General features: G+C 39.6%; 1 protein-coding gene across 2 annotated transcripts; it reads right to left on the reverse strand.

The window, feature by feature from the left end:
* Window positions 1-155: 155 nt before the first annotated feature.
* vapb (VAMP (vesicle-associated membrane protein)-associated protein B and C) lies at window positions 156-22,257 on the reverse strand. Of its 2 annotated transcripts, XM_074641320.1 has the most exons (7): window positions 21,935-22,257; window positions 13,174-13,326; window positions 7,049-7,152; window positions 5,822-5,902; window positions 4,568-4,747; window positions 2,593-2,731; window positions 156-1,051 (listed from the first exon to the last, which is right to left on the reverse strand). In XM_074641320.1, exons 1-7 carry the CDS (start codon window positions 21,990-21,992, stop codon window positions 1,032-1,034), a joined length of 735 nt encoding a protein of 244 aa, XP_074497421.1. In that variant the 5' UTR covers window positions 21,993-22,257; the 3' UTR covers window positions 156-1,031. The 2 variants fall into 2 exon arrangements, with proteins under 2 accessions (XP_074497421.1, XP_074497431.1); XM_074641330.1 differs by having other exon boundaries at window positions 156-2,731; window positions 21,935-22,253.
* Between the last annotated feature and the right edge of the window lie 213 nt (window positions 22,258-22,470).

Below are 22,470 nucleotides of genomic sequence, written 5' to 3' on the forward strand. Positions count from 1 at the left end.
CCTGAACTATAAGCAGGGCAGCACAATTCTGATCAACATGACATTTGTTAATGAAAATATGTTCAGTGATTTCATATACAGTATATATATATATATATAAAAATGTGTACCTTGTAGCCTGTGTGTATAACAGGAAATGACTTCACACGGTTAGGTAGGGGCTTTATTCATTTAATTTATTAAGATGCTACATAGTCCAACCAGGTTGGGTTGTTTTTATACACCAGAGAGACTACTTGAACTAGGAATATTAATCTTCTTCTCAGATAGACTTATTTATTTATTTATTTATATACATACAAAACAGTTTGCCGACTGCTTACATTGATCACGGTGATGGTCAGTGTAGTGTGTTTTACAACCGGGCCTGAATCAGTTAGTATTCACATGTAATTCTTATTGTTGGTTCAATCCTACTTGGAGTACCACATCGGGGGAGTTTACTGCCTCAGAGCACGACAGTGGTAAATTATTAATCACACAACAGTATATTCTGATACTTTTAAATATTTTTTTTTATGTAAAATGTTTTCTGATACTCCAACAAGGATTCATTGAACAAGAAGAATTTTCTGCAAGTACTATATGACCCAGGTCTGATAACCCAAGATGGGACTGTAGCTCAGGTCTGCTCTGCCCTCCCTCTAAGCAGCAAGTCATCCTCAACCCAACAACTTTACAGAGATACAGTAGAAACACAAGCTCATGTATATTTTAATCTCTTACCCGCCAGTCATATTCATCATCTTCCACTCCACTTAACATGAAAAGATGGTGGAATTGTCTCATTTTTCTTTCAGTTTAACAAAGGGTATTGCACTCCTGCATCTTTTGTGGATACAGTGGGATAAAAAAATTAACAACTGCTCTTTTTCCTTCAAATATTGCAAAGTAGATCGACACTCTCCACTGCGTTTTTTGCCCCTCATGCAAATTTGGAGATGAAACAATTTGAGAGTATGTTTTTGTTTATTTTGACCAAAAAAATAACCGTCGGCTCTGGAACAGTACAATGTCATCATGTGGTCCCCTCAAGGATATAAGATGTATGCTGCAGGAAGATCAAAGGAGAGACACGCTTAATCTTAGTGCATTAAAAATGAACACGACTTCAAATGCAGTGAGGATATAACATTAATAAGCAACGGATAAATGCTGAACAAACACCAAAAACTGAACACACGCCTGCAGTGGAGTGGAAAAATAAAACCCAGCAAAAAAATCCCCAGCAGCAGAGAGCTGGAGCAGGCAGCTTGAAACACTCAGTTGATCTCTGACATACATTTGCCCCAAACAAAACAGAAAAACAACAAATGTATGGCTCAGTAGGAAAATATGAGAAAACAAAAAAGAGCTGGAAAAGACCAAGGTCCAGGCTCTTTGTGTTGTTGATTTTGTAAGGGAAACACAACCAGTCGCCTCTACGTGCACCTCCCGCTCATTGTACTGTATATATACCTCCGTCTTGGACTGAGAATAACTTGCCCAAATAGGTCACAAGGCAAGCCTTTCATCTGGATAACATTTGCAGAAATGATCTAATCCTACAAATCTGGAGCTCATTTCTGGTAGCTGCAATATTCTTAAATGCTTCAACCCTAACAACAAGAAAAATTATTTAAATCATAAAAACGCAACAAAGCCAGAAGAGAGAAAGAAAATCTGAAAAATGTAGTTGTGCAAACCTACAGCCAAATTACATAATATTATCACCATTATAAAAGCAATTAAATTAGATTCAAAAGTCCAGATGCAACACTCTGTGTGTGAACGCATGCAATCAAACAGCCCCCTCTGACAACTGGGGGTGTGGTGAGCACTGAGTGACAGGTGAAGGGAGTAAGGTAGAGTGAAAATAAAAAAACGACACCAGGAAAGAAAATACCTATGGTATAGTGTTTCATACACTGATCAAGGTTGTTCTACAATCAAAGACGAGCCGATTTTACAAAGCCTCTGATTGCAGGAGTCAGTTTGATAGCCCTGTGTGTAACCCCGACTGTGTGGATCGTCTCTCTGGTGAATCCCTTCCTTAAAGGGGGTTTAGCTGGAAGGAACACCTGGATATACTGTACAGTGGGGGGGTTAGGGCGATTACGTTTACATTTACATTAGGCTCTGACCTCCGTCATTTAGAAAAAGAAACAACAATACACTAAAATGACATTCACACATTGCAAACTGACTCAGTCGCACCAACACTACCTCGCCGGTGTTAGAAAATTGGTCTGGATCACTAGCATTAAATCATGTTTCCATTACCTCCCCACGCCCACAGAACCAGTCATCTGTATACATGAAACTTTGGGAAAGAGGGCCAGAATGATTATGTGATGATTACGTAGAGGCAAGACCTGTAACAGTAGGTTTGTTCATAAGATGATGAATCGTTTTTTTCTTCTTTATTTTCTCATACATTACCTTTTGAAATTTTTTTACATAAATGAGACTGAATCAAAACTAGTACCACCCCCCACCCAGCGGATATGGCATTTCTGATCCAAAATCCCAGATCCCGTGTTTGTTTTCATCCCCCTGAAAGCATGCTGCGGCCCGACCCGAACTGCGCTGCCATCTACAAGACCAACTTGCCCACGATGACGCCCACAATGAAGAAGAGCACGATGAGGGCCATCGTGCGGGCGCTCAACCCCTCGTCTTTCTTCATGCCAATTGAGGAGTGCTGAGATGACATCACGTTACTCTTCCTCATCCGCAGACCGTCGTCCTCCTGAAACAGGGGAGGAAAAAAGAAAGAGGCGTAAGAAAAAAGCGGGGGTAACAGAAATAATTGAGAAATGATGAAAGAAAGGAAGCGTGTGGGAAGAGGAAGAAGGGTGGTGGCGTGGTGGTGGTGGGAGAGTGAAATTAAAAAAAAAGGGAATGAAGAAGAGAAAAAGTAAAAGATGATGGGGAAGAGACGGTCAGCTTGTCAATCAGTCAATAAGATAAGACAGTATTTTATTTACAAGCTCAAAGAAATCGGATCTGCTTAAATCTTCATCTGACCCAATCCCCAGAGGACTGCAGAAGGCGCCAAGCTTTTAACACACTTCATTTCCCAGCAGCGGGTGGGGGGGCTCTCTGTTAGTTTAATCTCAGCCGCAGGAGCAGCCAACAGTCGTTCTGCCTCTGGCAAGACCTTAAAAAGGAGGAGGAGGAGGTGGTGGTGGTGTTTGACTCTCTCTTAGCCGTCTGTGGCGTGTGTGCATGCAACTCATTTCCAACTGAACCTTAACAATACTCGAACCTTACTTCACTGATCGTCGTGATTGATGGCAAACTCATTGATTTGCAAAATTGCCTTACGAACTTCGAAACGCTGAGGTCTGCCACTGATTATGGATCTGAGTAGTTGCACTTAATGCAAACCTCAATCTTGAGTTACTGTCTCTATTCAAAGAAATACAGCAAAGGGTGGAGGGACACCGCAACGTCATCTGGAACCACCGCTCTGTGTGAATCAAATCTCCACTTAATTAGCTTATCTTGATTGTGAACATCAATCAGTACAGAAAAATAACCAAATGTGACTCTGGATGTTCAGTGATGTCATCTGCTAATTTTGGTGATTGAGATGAAAGAGGAGCTTTCTTTGCTCATTCAGTGGAGTAACGCTTTCTCTCTGAAGATAGATTGGTTGTCTGAACTACACCGTGTGTAACAGGATTCAACGTACAGAACGCATTAGAAGTGAATAGTCGATTAATCGATGAGTTGGTCGACAGGAAATAAATCAGCTACAATCTTGACAATCGAGTAATTGTCATTAATTCACTGCTTTTAACATCTAAAGTGTGAATATTTTTTAGTTTTCTTGGACTTAATATCTTTGGTTTTTGGACTGTTGGTCAAACAAAGCAACATATTTAAATATGTCAACTTCTCTGGGACATTACGATACGCATTTTTCACTTGTTCTCATATATTATAGACCAAACGATTGGTTGATTAATCAAGAAAATAATCAGCAGAGTGATTGATAATGAACATAATTGTTAGTTGCAGTTCTTGGACTTAGTGACTGACCGTTTGATGTGTTGATTCATACAGTAACTTACATCCAGTCTCTTCCACGGTTAAGAATATGCCCCAAGAAATATATTCAATGGTTGTTTTCAGTGTTTGCAAGGTTACCTGCTGCGTTAAAAAAAGACAGTGTCTCTGCTAACGTCAGAAGAAATGATTGTGTTTTTATGACATATTGTGCTTTAGGGAAAACAAGCAGTGTTGCTACATCACACAGAAAAGACCACGCATTTCCAATAAGTGAGGCGACTGTTTAAACCATCATCTAACACTGATGAGAACTTTAGGAAAGAAAGAAAAGTTTTGTTTGATAATCACCAGTTCACGTTTACCTGATAGAGTCTGCATCCATTTCAAGTTAAAGTTCGTATTGATCAGCTGGACTTGTATCATCAATAGTTTACCACCTCTACTAACCAATGTCCTTCACAAAAGGGGGTGCATCCGTGAGCCTGAGACTACAGTGATACTGTGTCTTTACCGTCTTGGAAAAATAAAAAAAAATAACTGACTGTGGTCTTCGAGTCATCTCACTCACCCTGATCTGTTTGTTTTCTTCCCGTAGCCTCTGAGCCTCCATCTGCAGCCTCTTACACTCCTCCATGATCTTCTTTACCTCCCCGTCATCAAGGGTGGAGCTCATTGACTTCGGAGGCAGCGTGGAGGAGTCTGACTTCAGCAAGCTGGACGACATCATCTTGTTGGACTCCATGTCATGCTGTAAGTGGGTCAACAGGGCGACAAGTTATAACGCAATACGTCGTCTGTTTTGCTGCTACAGTGTTTCCATGGCGATTCTGACCGATGACTTGGCTGGCACACGGGTGCAGTTTCATGTTTACATTTGGAGACTTTCAGACTTTTATATATATATATATATAGGAGCACAGAGGCTCCTCTCAAGCCGCCTATCTCTATGTTTGTGGGAGAGTTCACCCAGGGGTGCCTTTCATAAGTGGATCAAGCTGGTTTCTATCAGCATTATTTCCGTCTAACGGACTCTGTGGTGCACAGTGCTGACTGGGAGCCGTGTGTATCGCACAGCTCAAAAGGAATTGAAAACAACCACCACGGGTCCATTTCCCTCCTCGTGTTCATGAAACCAGTAGACCCGGCTCATATCATGATGAGATAATGTCTCTACAGGTGTGTGTGTGTGTGTGTGGGGTCTGAGAAGAATCACAACAATGACAAACTGCATGTGAGAAACAACAAAGTGGTGATGCCTGAGAGTGTGGGGAGACAGGGGTGGAGGTGGAGGTGGAGGAAAGTGGGACAATATGGAGAAAGGAATGAAGATTAATGCTTATAATGTTGATACAACAGAAACAAGATGGAAAAAAAGTGACAATGAGAAAGAGAGAAGGAAAGAGAAAGAAGATAGGATAGTGCAAAAAGAAGAGGAGCGATGAAGACTGAGATGGGACAGGACAGAGAAAGAGAAGGCAGACACAGCAGAGCAGTAAAGAGGTGGGGCCCCATAAATAATGCAGCCCCTCCTTGAGACAAATATTAACAAGTAAACAAATGTTGCACTGTACAGAAAGAAGCAATAAAAAGGCATCAATTTGTTGTGTTCGGTGAAAAACCAGCAGCATGACAGATAATGACCGACATACCAATAATTAAAAATACATTGTGGCGCTGCTGCTGAGGCCAATTAGTGTGCTTTATATAATAGCAGCAATGTGACACATCGTTCCCTGCGGTGTCTTTGATATCCGATCTACAGTGACAACAACAACTGACATGGTGAGGCGAGGAGAGAAGTGGAGTCACAGCGTGTGCTTACCGTTTTTTCATTCTCCGCTGGCATGTCAAAAACACACCTCAGCTTAGAGTCCATCAGCTCGTCTGGCTTAGCCTCCTTCCACTGGAGAGACAGGAGACCAAAAATAATGAAAAAGAGGATCAACACATTATTTCTTTAATATTTAATCAACAGGCTGCTGGTAATGAGTCCTCACAGTCGGACAGAAAGCTCAGATAACCCTCCTGCTGTCTCCTGATTTAGGAATTTAAGTAATAGGTTTCTGCACTGTCTGGCTTCAATAGATACAATGTGTTTTTCTCTCTAAGAGCACACAGATGAAGGCACTTCTAATTGAACTCCGCATTTTTATGTGTTGCCAGCGTTCACCAATTCTATTCATCATTTCAGAGAAAACATTCATTTAGATTCTGGACTCCAGAATATTTTTAAATTGATCTACAGACTGAACCAAAACCACCTACTTCATCTCTCCAACACTAAAGTGTGTAGGACTCTTTAACACAGTTTACATGTGTATGGTTTTATAATATGTGTTTTCGATATATCATCAAAAGTGGAAGCATTCACAGTACATAGTTTGAATCCTTCAGCATGTGTTAGTGGCTATGAGATAGGGGTAAAAGTTCAATTTGGAAAGTCTCTGGTGGTTCTATGGCAACCATGAAAATATAATATTTTGCAGCTGGTTGCAAAGTACTGCTGTCAGGTATGACAATGTCCATCTGAAGTACCTTACTCCCTTTGCAAATACTTATTCAGGCTGTGGCTGGTTAGTCAATCTGCATTTTTAACATTTTTATCAACAGCTGGACTGTTATCAGGGAGATCTGGACAGACATTTACCATCAGAACGGCTGCAGTTCATCTCTTTTGTGCTCTTCTTACAACTCCACCTCAAAAATCTGCTTTCAAGTCTAACCTCTGTTACAGCCACATGCTTGAACAATAATCCACCGGGGTCTTAACCGTTGCTCAAGTTGATTTAATGTGTGTATTTTATATGAGTGTGAGGCACATTATAGTACCAAAACACTTGTTGGCATGTTAATGATGATTTACTGTATGTATATTGGCCAGTGATCGCAAAGATGACCACACACACACACACAGTTACGACTAAACTGTGTTCATTGTGTTTTTATTGCTGTGTCAGCACTAGGCCTCTTATCCAGGCATTTGTGAACACTGGTGCAACTAAAAACATACTGATGGTGAAAATTGATTTTAGGAAGAAGATGCACTCACCACTCCCTCCATGTCGGTCATGTCAGGAGGTGCTAGCACGGACTGGACCATGAACTTGTGTTTGCTCTTCTCATTGGGGTCGTAGTCAAAAGGCTGCAGCATAACTGAAATACAGAATGACAGTCGAGGTCACGTATGATACTACTATTATAAAGTCAATACTGAAGATTATTTATTTCCCTTTAGTTAACAACTGAAAATTAGTATCAACAGGAAACATGGGGAGTGAGAAATGGGGCTGATAAGGGACAACGGTTGCACCCCAGTGCAGACAGTGTGAACGGGAAGTCCCCACATGATATTATAGTCTTTTTGTTTTGTTATGACTCCCTCAGTTTTATTTCCCTTTTTGTAAACCTCATCCTCATTTCACATCCTCAGGAGACCTAGGAAAACGTGTCAAACAAAGTGTGTTGTTAGTAGGGCTGTCCTCGACCAAAGAAATTCTTTGTCGACTAATCAACTAGTTGATTTAATCGACGGATCTGTAAAACTGAGTTTCTCCACAAAGAATCACACAAAAGCACCACTTTAAATCTTGTGTTTATCAGATGTACGCATAAGTTTCTTGGAAATACGCCATTCAGCATGAAAGAAACATAAAAAAACAGAATAATCGACTAAAGAAATCTTAGTCGACTAAGACCAAAACTACCGATTAGTCGACTAACCAACTAATAGGGAGCAGCCCTTCTTGTTAGTATCATTCAGACTGCGGCAGCAAGGCAGGAACATAATGTGATTTGTTGGTAAAAATCTGCAACCCCAAATACGAAACAAACTCCAGCAATTAAGCCAACACTTCTCTTTGTCAGCAACTTTCCATCTCTCTCCCTCGGATTAAAGGGGAATTAGCAGTGAGTATCAAATACCCATGTGTTTGTCAAACAGTAAACTAGGGCCTCCACGTCTTCAAGGCTCTGGGCTTGCCCATGCTGTTCGGAAAAAGTGGTGGAGATGATTTATTTCTAAGTTTATGTTACCATGACGGCGAAACACTGACGGATCTACAAATGCCCCAGGGGGTAATCTTTCTAACAGCTTCGCCCCCTGTCTTTTTCTTTCTTAACATTACATATCGCTCTAACAAAAAGCAGGTGTTGGGTTGGAATACGACTTTAACCCATCACCACATCAGTCCTCTCAGTCAGTGCTGTGTTATTTGATGTCATTCCAATGACTGAGGAGGTATTTTAAAGCTGCAACGATGATTTACAATGATCACTTTCTTATGTCCGTATTCAAGTTAAGGGTGGAAGTGCAGAGGGGATGGAAATGGCTATTGATGGTTGATCTTTTTCTCCTTTCACTTTTTAAATGAGGGTGCAATTGAAAGTCATATTTTGACACCAGCTATGCCTACAATGCCTGCATGATTCTTTGGCTTTCACTAGAAACAAATGACCTCCTAATTTCAAAGCCGGTGTAGCTATCAGGATAGTTTTCATATATGGCACATGCCAATTCTCCCTAGAGTAAAACCTCAGAGATGTAGTGCACCATTACAGCAATCACGGCAGTTCAATATCGCAAACTAGAAACAGATGGCATGAACAGATTGAGAACGTCCTGTTTCAGTCAGACCCAATTTGCACGGCCATCTACCTCAGGTCCGAGGGGACAACACTAGAGAATGGAGGCAGGAAGGCAAGTAAGTTCTTTGAGCAACAATGAATAACATGAAAAGGGTCCTGAGCCAAAGCCCGAGATGGAAAAAGCACAGCCACAGGAGGGGAAAACGTGATTTAAATCATCTTTGATCGACAGCCTTTGAACACCCCTTTACAAAAAAGCTACTCCTGCTAATGGCGTGATTTAGTATTCTTGTTTCACGCTGGGCAATCATTTATAAAACTTACAGAGGCTAATTGTGTTCAACACGGTCAAGCAGGATGGTAATCGCCTGCCTGCTTGGTGATGATGAATGGAACTATTAGAGGGGTGAGGGAGGGAGGCAAGAAAACTTTCCTTTCCTGTCACTAATTAATTGTGTCCCGTGAGAAAAGATGCTCATAACAGAATAACCACTAACTATTTCCCTTGAAGTGCTTACAGAGGTCTACCAATGTAATGTAATTATTACAGGGTCTGCACAAGATTTTGTGTCCTAGGGATGCAACTAATGATTATTTTCATTATCAATTAATTAAAAAAAGAAATCAGCTGTTTTCTCGATTAACTGTTGTTCCCGAACAACAGTAAAAAAAACAATGATATTCCAATTCCAATGACATGAAAGAGAGAAAAGCAGCAAAGCATCACATTTAAGAAGCTAGAACCACATATGTTGGCATTATTTTGTGAAGCGACCAACTGATAATTAGTTAATAAAGTAATTGTTTCAGCTCTTCTCCATAGCTTTGTGTGTGATAAAATGTGTGGCTCAATCCCATACAAAGCCATGGTGTCATGAGAATGTGCCTTACTTTTCCATTTTCAAAGTATTAAGTCACTCCATTTCAATAAAAGTATAAAACATGAGACTTCAATTCATTTCCCTGACCTATTTAATGTGAATTTTAAGCAGCGTAGCAGAAAACAAAAACAGTTTGATAATATAACAAAACAAAAGATGAATGTCTCAGTTTAATGAGCAAAACACTGCACTCATCAACACATTCAAAACTAGACATGAGGTGAGTTCACTTTGAACGTTACGACACAGTGTGACACGAAACGAGATATGCCACATGACACCATAGGGCTCATTGTTACACCCTGATTTATAACAGTAACCTTTCCACACCGATTCAGAGTAGCCTTACTTGTAAAACAGGGAGCTCCCCGTCTACTTCGTTCAATATTACTCAACATATAAAACCCGGTCAAAGATCAGCAAACCTACCGAGACAATATAGCGTGGGAATGAGGAAGAGAGTGAAGTCAACCAGCGTTGTTGTGATACAGGCCTGGAGGGAACACTCACCAGGATGTAAGAACTAACTCTCATAAAACATATTCATATTCAGGCTTCTCAGGGTGGCAGGATCTCACACTTCTGATTGTGCTCTCCTGGGTCCATCAAACTCAATATAATTCAAAGGGGGAAAAAATATAGACTATACACCAGCAAACCTATTTCAGGGTGGGACATAACTCAGGAGTCAACAGCATTTAATCCACCACTTTTGCAGGGATCAACTACCGCTTAGAGGTTAAATTATATGAATCAAGTTGGTGGGTAAAATAGCGAATGTGGCTTTAAATATTGGAAGAGACCTTGTATGTATGAGTATGTTGTTTTATGAATATAGGGAGACAAGAGGCAGAGATGTGCTGTCATAACAAAGAGAAATGAGTGTAAGGGCACAGTAATGAAGCTAATTTGGATAACTGCAACAAAATATTTTTTTTGTTTTTTATTGCGGCATGCTATTTTTCTTTCTGCCTCCCTTGAAATCATAACAAATCCCGGGCATGTCAGACAAACTTTTGACATATTCCCAGAAGAAGCTCAATATTTGTGGACACAAGGATTTTTGAGACATTCACGCCACATATTTTTCCACTGGATGCTGCTACATAACACCAATCAACCTCAGCAGCATTCCTGTGGTCATGGCTACGTTGAACATATACAGTTACAGCTGGGTTGAGCTTCAAAAGCACTGTGTGTGTATCCTCAGCTGAGCCAGCAAATGACACATCTTAGGATTTGTAGGTATCCTGTGGCAGACTATTCTCTTTCGCCCCCCATGCAAGTGGATGTCTGTGTAGATTTTGTTAAAAATTACAGGATAGAAATATGAGAAAAACTGGACTGCAACTAGTTACAGATCCTATGCAATCTTCTTAGATGGAGAACAAAAACTCAACAGAACAAAATGTGCCTGAATACTTCTATATGGATAGAGTGAAGCTATTTTGAGTATGACTATTTGTGTTTTCAGAATATCTCTACACAAGAACATTTTTTATTAGTAATGTTGGTATGACAACCAAGCAGTGTTTGTTTCACTCAACTAGAACAGTCGGGTGTGTTCAGAGATTTATCAATTAACTGTAATGAAGCTTTTAAGACCAGGAAGACAGAGCACTTAAAAGTTGCCCAGTGGAGTTTCCTTGTCAACAAACACAAGTTATGTGTTTACATTCGGTGTTACACGAAACACATTATATGAGGTCTAACAAATGAGTTGAACGCATTTCCTTCTGCCTAACACAGTTGTAAAGCCAAATATGAGGATATGAAACACGTGTTTAGTCTACATTGTTTACGATGATGTTGGTACAGCAGGGCTGTCCCGAATACCATTTGTTGGGCTTTGAAGCTTTGGTGAGAAATATTCAAAGGTTTTTTTTAAGCTTCGGGACAGCGCCGCTGCCGCACTACTGTTCACACACGCACCTCTACACATAACAAACCGCAGTATCCGTCTGAGAATAACTAATAATAATCAATGTTAATAATGACTAATGTCGTGGAATTAATACTTATTTTATGGGCTATTTTGGGATTTATATATTATTATTACAGCTGTGTTGAAAGCTCGATTCTGATTGGTCAATCACGGCGCTCTGCGGTCTGTAATTTCTTTATAACAGACTGTTGCAATGTATAACAGACCATTGCTATGTATAGCAGACCGTTGCTATGTATAGCAGACCGTTGCTATGTATAGCAGACCGTTGCTATGTATAGCAGACCGTTGCTATTTATAGCAGACCATTGCTATGTATAGCAGACCGTTGCTATTTATAGCAGACCGTTGCTATGTATAGCAGACCATTGCTATTGGCGCAGCTCTGATGTCGGACTCTGGCGGACCGTTTTTGTGTCAAATGTTTTATTTCTTAAGTAAGTAGCTGTGTAATAAGCGGGTTAATGTACAACTAGCGGGCCATTGTTGTGAGAGAATCCCCTTCAGGGCGATGAGAGACCCCTCCGCTTCGCGTCTGGGTGCGCTATTGCTCTGTCGGGGATTCTTTTACAACAATGAACGGCTCGCTGTACATTATCCCTTACTTATTACATTTGAAATGTAGTGGAAACCACGAGGCCCAACTGGGTCTCATGAAAATGTATTTTGTCCGGCCCTATTGAGTGCAACAAACCTAACAGCAGAGTCAGGGATCCAAAGCCTTTAATAAACCAGGGGTTTGTTATCAACATAACCTAATGTGTGTTCAATTTAAAAGCACACACACACACACACACACACACACAATGCCTGCAAGATAAGAGCCCACAACTGCTTGTTATCCTGTTAAGTACACCGCTTTCTGAGTTCTCCCTGAAGACAGACAGAAAGAGGTTACAGACCATGCCTATATGTTTGCCTACAGTATAGTGACTACATTCTCAGAAAAGCAATCTCCTTTTGGGACTCAAACCTGTGACCTTTCTCAGCCTAATAAGGGTGAAAAATGAAGGCGACTGACAGAGAGGACAGTGCTGATTTGTCGCCCGCTGCTGACTGCAGGCCCCGGTGACACAGTTTGCAGTTGTTGACACCAGATAGGGGAGTTTGTAAAATGAGTCTGTGGCTGTAAATGGCAGAGGTGGCACAGTGTGGAAACACTAGCCTGTACCTGTCTCCCTCAGAGTGCACCTGCCAGGTGGGACTGGGGCGAGGGGACGGGAGAATGCTGGTTAAAGGGAGAGGACTGGTGTGTGTTTAAGTAAAAAGAGCAAACCCATTCAGGATATGAGAGAGATAATAGTTTGCTTCTCACAGTTGCTTGGTTTTTAAATCAATATACAAATAAAAACAAAGTCAGCAATATTTAGATGGTCTCACAAGTCATGGCTGTAGCGACTAGGGCTACAAAAATTATAATTTTCAATATCAATCATGTAATCTATAAAACATACAACACATAGATATCACGCCTTACAAGAAATGCTACCTTCAAGATGCTTACTTTGTCTGACCAAGACTCAAAAAACAAAGGGGCATATAGAAGAAAAAAAACAGTCTTCATATTTGAGAAGCTGTAACCAGCAAATGTTCAGTATTTCACTTGATAAAAGACTTAAAGTATCAGAACTGTCAAATATTTTTTCTTGTGATCAACTAATCGTTTCAGCCACAGTAGCAGCTAAGCTGTTAGTTAAAGTAGCCTGTAAGTTAATGATAATAACTTTAATGGCCCCTGCGCGGTCCCACTTCCTCAATCATTACCTGAGACGTTGATTGAGGTTCCCGCATCGATGATTCCACTGTTTGGCCGCACACAGTACCGGCGCGGCGCTGTCGTCTTCACCTTGAAACACACATTCCTGTCTGTAGGGTTGGCGAGCTTGAGATTTGTGGTGACCACGTCTGAGAATGGACCTGTGAAGAGGGAAGATAGGGTAGACACTTAAAAACTCTGTTTTATTGAAAGTCCTGACGAAGACCTACAGTGGTTGAAACATGTTGGCTTTTTTAATGATTTAGCCACTATAATAAAGGCTTTTTAATATATTTTCTTCCTTGTTTGCCACTTATTTGAATATTTTGGAGTGCCTGGAATGCTTTCCTTTCTATCCTGATTTTTCCCCATTTTCAAAGAGCAACCAACACATTTTTTGCCTTATGGTTGAGTACACAGAGCAACCAGTTATCTCTCCTTCTTGGTTTTTGGATAGTTCAGGAAAACATCTTTAAATTTTCTTTACCAGAGAGTAAAAAAAGTAAAACTAATCATCAAAGGCTGTTGAAGCAATGACAAAACTACATAAGTCACATTAAATGGCAACAATTTTGATGTTGGCCAAAGGCTCTCTTAGAGTTATGATCTCACGCCACAGTATTTCAAAATACTAGTCATCACTTCAGTTGTTTGAATGCCAATTGGTTGGAGAAAATGACATGTACAGAATAAAACTGCCACTGGCATACAAACTCAAACAAGCTCGTAATGTGTGTAATCTGAGCAGTCAGAAAGTGACATAATCAAATCAAATGATTGTCTCTTAGTCAACTGATGCAAATCCATCATCCGCTGCTGCAGGAAAAGCAACGGTTTTAATAAAAAATGACAAAAAACTGACAAACCATCTTTATATAAAAAGAAGATGTTTTAAACATTATATCCTTATGCTCACATATCAAGAAAGAAAGTAGAGTGGGGGGTTAATTTGAATCAGTAAATGTGTGGAAATTCTAATTATGTTGTAATATATGGTATCATTAATATTGAAATAATTTGTCACAATAGGGAACCAAATTTCAGGGAAGTTTGCCAAATATTTAACACAGATTTGACTAAAAGCACACTGTTATACTGTATATACACAGCAGAAAAAGGCTAATCTAAGCTTTTTCAAAATAATTTAGATGACTAAAATACAAGTAGATAAATCAAATAAAAAATATGTGATATGTATGTTAACACATTTAAATGTGGCCTATCAAAGCCTAACTGGATGTGACTTTAATTATAACAAATTCAATTTGCGGCCCACAATTTGACCTTCTCCTGCACATTTTCTTTATTTGACTTGACATTTTAGATAAACAGGGTTTTACCGCCAATTCAACTAATGCAGGTTTTCGATATGTTTGACTTGAAGTTGTCCTCAAGATAAATACTTCCAGTCTGTTTCTCTCATTAAAACCCCAAATATAGCATCTCAGTAACACACCCTGGTGAGAACTGGATTATTGTAAATATGTCAAAGATGCAAACTAAGCCATCTGCTTTTTCCTTCTTCCATTTAACATTGCTCTCTAGATTGATGTTGACTACTGAGGTGTAGTCTGTTTTCTTGATTAACAAAAACAATTCTAGTATCAATTTACCAAAACCTTTAAAGAGTAAACTGTGTGTACAAATCTATAAATCACAGGCCTCTACAACTGCATAATCAGAATAGCTGATGCAGTTTGGCATCAAATAATTACAGCTATCATTGTTGATGTAGGCCACATATCTCTGAGGCTCTCACAAGGCCGGATGCATTAAGCCGCACAGATTTGTCAATAATGCAGAAAACCCTTACAACAAAAGCCACAGCAAAATATCACTGTGCCAAATCTAAAAGGTGAATGAAGGTTAAGTGAGTTTTGAGACTGCAGCACTAGATTGTCAGTGGCTTTTATGGGGCACTAACTTTTTTATATTAATTTTAAAAAGGTAATTACTGCACATTGTTTCAACCTTTGTTTCTTCCTTGCACATGTATTAATTACTAGTATTTTAACTGTCAAGTAAATTGGCTAATTAGATTTTCTTTAAGTCTTTCTCAAACGTGGGAGAGTCTATGTTTGACACATTTTCCTCTGGTCTTAACCTCTTTAAAACGCCTGAGTGAACAGCAGCTACATTCAATTAGCGTCTAATAATTGCTATTGGTTATGAAATTATATGGTGGTCAAGGCAATGCTCAACCTTGAGTAATGTCTGAGGTTGAAGGAATAAAGAGAAATGAGGACATAAAGAAGGGTAAAGGTAGAAGAGGCATGGGAATAACACACACATAACTGTGTGAAATCCCCATGTTTAGCCCTGCTGTTCATAAATACAATACGCTGCAGGAATTCTCAAACTAAGACAACGTTAGACAAATAGGAAACACATATGTTGATGATGTACTGTCTGGGGCCTACAATGTCAATAATTTGATATCTGTATCACTACCTGAACGAGGGGAGATATCAGCCAGGAGATTTATGCCTATGCTCAAACAGAAAACTGTACAGAAAAAGCAACCCTACATTATCATCACATGACAATAACAAATCATTTGTTAAATGTATATTCTACAATAATGATAAATTAACACTCAGGGTGGGAGCAGGACTAATGGTAGCTAATAAGTTAGCTAGCTAGCTTGCAAATATTATCCAAGCAGCCTAACCATCCTGTTACCATCAGCATTCATATGCAGAATCTGTCGGCAACGAGACAAGATTTTGTATCAGAAGCGTTCTGGTTTCCGTTTTGGAGTTCAAGTAGTATTGACCAATCATGTCCAAGCAGGCTTTGGTTGAATGCAGATAAACAGTCCGTGTGGAGAGCAAAAGAGGTGGAACGCATTGGCCGAAATGTAATCGTGGAACCCACCGGTTATCGCCCGACGATGATTTAGCTTTTTATTGGTTTGAAATAAGCTTGTTAACTGGCTACTTGTGAAACGATCTGGTGGCACATGTCATCTCTCAACTCCAGTCTTGCATCTCAAGTTGCTAATCAGACTGTAAACAATGAGGAGGACACGGAAAAAAAAGTCTTGGCCCTTATACCCCAGAAATATAGCACCTTGGACCCAGAGGCTTATCTATCCTCACACCGATAGCCGATAGGTTAGATTGCCATCTGCTAAATGGATAATCTCAATAATCACTAAATATTCTCGGTGGGCTAAATTATTTGTCCTGACTCATGTCCATATTGTTACAGTGATCATGTCGACTGAGGTGTCTTGATACAGGTAAAAAAAAGTACCCAGTGGAGGGAACTCTTATTTTTAGATTATATTTTTAGATAATACAACCCTATTATTTTTATATATCTTATTTCTTTGCAACAACATAGTCTTAATATCAACAGCAAACTTGCATTAACTTCTGTTAATTTATGATATCGCAGCATCGGTGACATCAGAGCAGATAAATGCATCATTGACTGGTAGGTGATAATCAAATCCTCCCCCATGAAAAAGATCTAATGAGAAGGTAATACAGGTTGGCCTTTCAGTCTAAACATCAGCCTGGCAGTCTCTGGATTGAATGAATCAATCTCGTAATGTTTATAATTGGTGCTAATGGATTCAGATTAGCCTAATAATCGGACTGAACTGCCATTTCTTTTCACTTCACTATTGAGTGAAGGCATTGGCATTGTGTTAATGTTAGCCATTTTCCTGCTTGGGAGGAAGAGTTATTTTGTTCTAGCTAATTCGCAGTAACTGTTGTCATTTTGTTTAATTTCTCCGTCGTTGCCTTTCTGGCTTTGGCACAGAAAGATGACGTCCCCATTTTTACATTCTTAATTAAAGATCTGATTGGCTCGGTTGTTTAAACAGTCATCAATGAGCACAACACCAGACCTATTTGAACAGCTGAAAAATATATATATAAGATGTGAGCAAGTAATACTTTCAGAGGTTCAGAGGCACCAGATAAATTCAGAGGTATAGTTATTGCACTCACAATAAATAACCACCACAAGGGCAAGCAATCCCCACTTTGGTGTAAGGTTTTCTTTTCACTTTAGTGGTAATGACATTAACAGAAAAGTCAAATCAGTTGGATATGAGAACTCTTGCATGAACACTGTAAAAGCACAAAACCTAATCTGGCTAATGCATTGACCCTGGAGAAGAAAGCCAAGAGTCTAATGAGTCTTCTTTGATATTATCAGCACATTACACATATTGGAGGGGGTGCAAATTCCAACAAATTTCATTCTATGTATTACCTAAGTGCTACCTCACAAAACCACAGTGTTACATGTCTTAAATTTATTCCTATTATTTCTGGCAAAAGTTTCTTTATTGACAGGACACTCCAGAAACTGCATAGCGAAATGTATCCAGATAGCTAACTGGCAGTCGTTAGTCACTCCTGTGTTTTTCCAGTACCTCTCGTGAGAGCAAAGCTAATTCATAGTCAAGTGAGGGTCCGTGACGAATTAATGTATGACTTCCCAAACTTTGGGGATACGGTGCCAATACCACACATTAACATCAGACAGACTTACGGTATATCATTCAAAAGCATATAAAACAAATATTCATAAATTATTCTATGTCTGTGAAAGAGGATTGCGGCCAATGTTTTATGTCACTTTGCTGCGGCATATTAAAATCTGTTCATCCATCATGCATGACAGTAAGTGACCCACCAGTAGCTATATCAGTAGACATCTACTTGGTTGATTTGTGTTTTGAGACATTGATGGTCTGATGATGTTTTTGTGTGTGAAAAGCACAACTCGTGACTTCGTAAGAGTGATGACAATGAATCCATTTGTTTACCAACTTCCAGTTGTCCAAATAACATTTTAACTTATGATTTTATGCTACTATTTCAAATCCAGAAACTCAGCCAGGCCAGGTTTTATAATCAAGTATAGTTTTCTTACAAAATAATAAATTAGGCCACTACAGTAGCTATTATAGTGAGCAAAACCTTTTGCGGTTGAGAGAGGCACACTAACTGTGCATGAAAACATGGAGCTATTTCAGAATTAGCACATACACCAGATTCAAGATAAAGTTTCAGCTCAGCAAACATCCAGAGCAACTGACACTTCCCTTCCCCTTTGAGCAAAAACAGAGAGGAAACTCAGACCCTCACAAGCTTGGCTTGACTTCTAAAGGCTTTTAATGAAAGGGACTCACGCCACCGACTACTGTACACCTGATCTACTACTTCCTGAAAGTTTCTCGGGATAGCATCCAACTCACAAAAACCACAAACGGCAGTTTAAAACTACTATGAAGAGCTAATGTTTGAAGCTGTCGACTTTCAAGGTTAGATTTAATAAATAGCAGATATAAAGTGAGGAGCAGGGAGTTTTTTTGTAAAGATTTGTTAATAATACCTCTGACAAAGATAAAAACTGTTAAAAAATGAAAAAGTCCAGTCCCCAACACTTAAGCAGTATTTGGCCCACCGATAGTCTGAGCCCAGGCCTATAACAAGCTGCTACTAACAGACCTCTCTATTTCCTTAAGCTTCACAATGCCTGCCTACATATAACTTGGGGCCTGAGTATTGGCATGTGATTTGTGGTATTGTCTGGTATACTGAGAGGGCACATAGTTCCTTCCGTCTGGTTAACACTCGTGCATCAACATCTGATTAGACACTTGGTTGAGAGGTGTAAAAAGATTCTCGGTTCATTATAAAACTGTGGCGGACCGCATTTGACCGCATTTGACAATGTTTATATGGTCGAAATCATCACTGAAAGTCATAACAATAGATTTTCTGATTGACAGACAATATAAAAAAAAAAATAGGAATGAATAGTCGAATTTTCAAATTGAACAGAAAAATCTAATTCAAATAAAACAACAACAAATTGATCCTATTAACAAGTATCGCCTGTGTAGCCAATATACCTTAATCCCCAAAACTATTTATAATATATGAATTAGCCTTACACTGTGTGGCATGTTCATTTATTACAATGAATTTAGCTTATTTTGAGTCAATCCCATATCATCCTGGCACTCTAAATCTCACAAGCACACCAAATGTGTATTAATCTGTGGATGAAAATACTCCCAAGATTCTCAGAGAGAATTCGCAGAGAGCCATAGACAGGGCAGGGAAGTTCAAAAACTATTGAGAGACAGACTAACACATTGTGCCTTTTGGGTCTGTTTATGGCATTTGTAGACAGTAAGAAAAATGTAGAAAAACACCAGTTTTATTCCTACACTCTCCCTGGTGAAACAAACCTGCCCACAGGTTACACTGACTACAAACAAACAGCTTCTCTTTTTGCTTGTGGTACATTAGTCTATAATACACTTCCAGGTGTCTTAATAACAGACATGGTGGAGGAAATAGTATTGTAGCATTATTTTACCTCTGTTTGGTTCAGTATTTCCATATATCAGGCCACCTCACTGTATATTATTGCTAATGCAATTTACAGGCTCACTGTGAGCCTGCAATTCAAAGTCAGACGCTTCATTACTGTACTATAAGGAGTTGAATATATGTATAATGAGCTGTTACACTGTAATCATAGTAAATAACACTCGCACATTTGAACATTAGCATTATGCTCCTTTAGACTGACACAAAACACAGTATCTTATCCATATGTGATCTAGGACTGCACAATTAATCAGACTTTGATTAAAATCGCAATAGGGCCTGTATACAGCATTTTTTAAATCACAGGAGATGCAATATTTGTTAAAGGCAAAATGTGTGTAAAAAATGCAATTAGATATCTAAAATGCAATTAGATATTTTATTATATTATATTAGACGTCACACTAAAATGAAACTCATAGCTTTTGGGGCAAAAAAGTAGTATATTTTTTTGGTATTGCTGATTCTTATAAATTTATTTTTTGGGGTGCTTGAACCAAACACCACTGGCCACATTTAAACACATCAAACAAACAGGGAGCCAATGTCAAGAGGCTAAAAACTGGTGTGATGTTTTGATTAAAACAAGACTACTGATAAAGTTTGACTGTGTTTTTAAGCTATAGCGGTCCTTTCAACAATTTAAAAAAATGTATGAAACTAAACAAACTTCTTACTCCAGAGTACAATGTGCAATATTTCAATTAAGCCCCACTTTTCTTTATAAAGCATGTTTGCTTGAAGCATGAAAAATATGACTGTTAACTATTAAACTTGTAACAATTAAGGGCTCATCAGGTGTAAATATTATAATCAATCATTATATGACAGTGTGAGAATAACATGGGAGCTTGTGTAAACGAAGAGAAAAGAATGAAAGTTAGCTTGACAGGTGAAAAATAAATTGATTTATGAAATTAATTAAAGGTGCACCTGGTGTAATATTTCAATACTTCAAACTGTGGCAGGATCTCTGTAATCTGTTGCTAAACGAATACAGTATACCATGAGTGTTTATGTAACATTATTTGGGCCTTAAAGCAACCTGACATATTGCAGCCAAAAGCTTCACTTAAGTGTCTATTAGCGATCGTAAAAGGATGGTGGGGCATGCTGATTGCCCCGTAGCTCACATATCAAGCAGCAAAGGTGAGCCCTGTTATGTCGTCCTGTGAGCTGTCAAGTTATTAAATGACAGCTGGCTGTGCCTACAGAGCAGAGACAGCCAATCAGAGAGCGAGTAGAGTGTCAGCTAGCTAGACCTGCTAAGGATGTTGTAGCGTATGTGCAATGAAAGGTGGTGAATTTAGGTTTGGTAAAAGATCCCCACCATCATCATTTAAGATGTTTTTCAATGAAAATGAGAATAATGGTGTAAAAATGATCATTCCCTCTAATATCGCAATTGCAATATCAGTCAAAATAATAGGAAATACAAATTTAATATACTATATTAGAAGTCACATTAAAATGAAACTCATAACTTTTGGGGCAAAAAGTAGTATATTTTTTGGTACTGCTGGTTCTTTTAAATGTATTTTTTGGGGTGCTTGAACCAAACACCACTGGAGCACATTAAACACATAAAACAAACAGGGAGCCAATGTCAAGAGGCTAAAAACTGGTGTGATGTTTTGATTAAGACAAGACTACTGATAAAGTTTGACTGTGTTTTCAACAATTTAAAAAATGTATGAAACTATCTAACTTCTTACTCCAGAGTACAATATGTCAACTTGTGGCAGGATCTCTGTAATCTGTTGCTAAACAAACACAGTATACCATGAGTGTTTATGTAACATTATCTGGGGCCTAAAGCAACCTGACATATTGCAGCCAAAAGCTTCACTGAAATGTCTATTAGGATGGTGTGCATGCTGATGACCTGTAGCTGACATATTAAGCAGCAACGGTAGCCCTGTTACTTCATCCTGTGTGAGCTGTCAAGTTATTAAATGACAGCTGGCTGTGCCAGCAGAGCAGAGACACACAGCCAATCAGAGAGCGAGGTGTCAGCTAGCCAGACCTGCTAGGGATGTTGTAGCTTATATGCAATGAAATGTAATGAATTTAAGAGGCATGTTATTACTGTAATACATGTATTATGATTGCTATTTCCCAGTGGACATGTGTTGCACTTGTAAACCTTTTTTAAATGCAGGTTTCTGCAGCAGGAGTGTGTGACAGTGACAGGGGCCTGGCTAGCCCTGTTAGCATTCTGGAGCTAACACAGCTAAGCTAACTCAGCTAGCTGTCAGTTGACCTGCCGTCCTTTCACTCTTATTCTCCTCATACCAGGGACATATCGTCTCCACGGGTTGTTTACCCCCTCCTCTCCTCTCCTACCCCCGCTGTTAGAGAGGCAGCAGCTCCTCCTCTCCTCCTCCTCCTCTCTTACCTCTGAATTTGAGTTCGTGTTGCGGCTCCAAGAGCAGGACCTGTTCCGGCCTGGCCATGTCCCAACAGCTGCAGCTGGACTAGTGATCGCTCTGCTGCTGACACCAGTTCCTCTCCTGTCCTGTTATTTAACCCACCGTGGTAGAGGCTGGTTGAGGTGCTGCAACGCGACAATAAACGAGTTGTTGTTTTATCAATGAATAGATATATATATATCCTGCCCCCCCGGTCACTACTAGTGTGCTAGTATACTCGAGCTACTGACGGCTGTTGTGATGCAGCAGGAAGGCAGCGAGAGACAGCCCGGTGACGTCACTGCCTCTGCATAGCAGCCACCCAGAGGAGGGGAGGGTGACAGGACAGGAGGGTGATGATGGGTGATGCCAGGGTGGGTGCACCCAGGGATGGTGGATGGTGGATGGTGGGGTACCACCATTACTTCAACCATGTGTGAAAGGACGTGGTTAAAGGTTTTTATTTCAGCCCACAAAGTCCAGCATTTTATTAAACCAGATAATGTTCTTATACTGCACTAGA

This window comes from Sebastes fasciatus, chromosome 1 (assembly GCF_043250625.1).
Source record: "Sebastes fasciatus isolate fSebFas1 chromosome 1, fSebFas1.pri, whole genome shotgun sequence".
NCBI lineage: Eukaryota > Metazoa > Chordata > Actinopteri > Perciformes > Sebastidae > Sebastes > Sebastes fasciatus.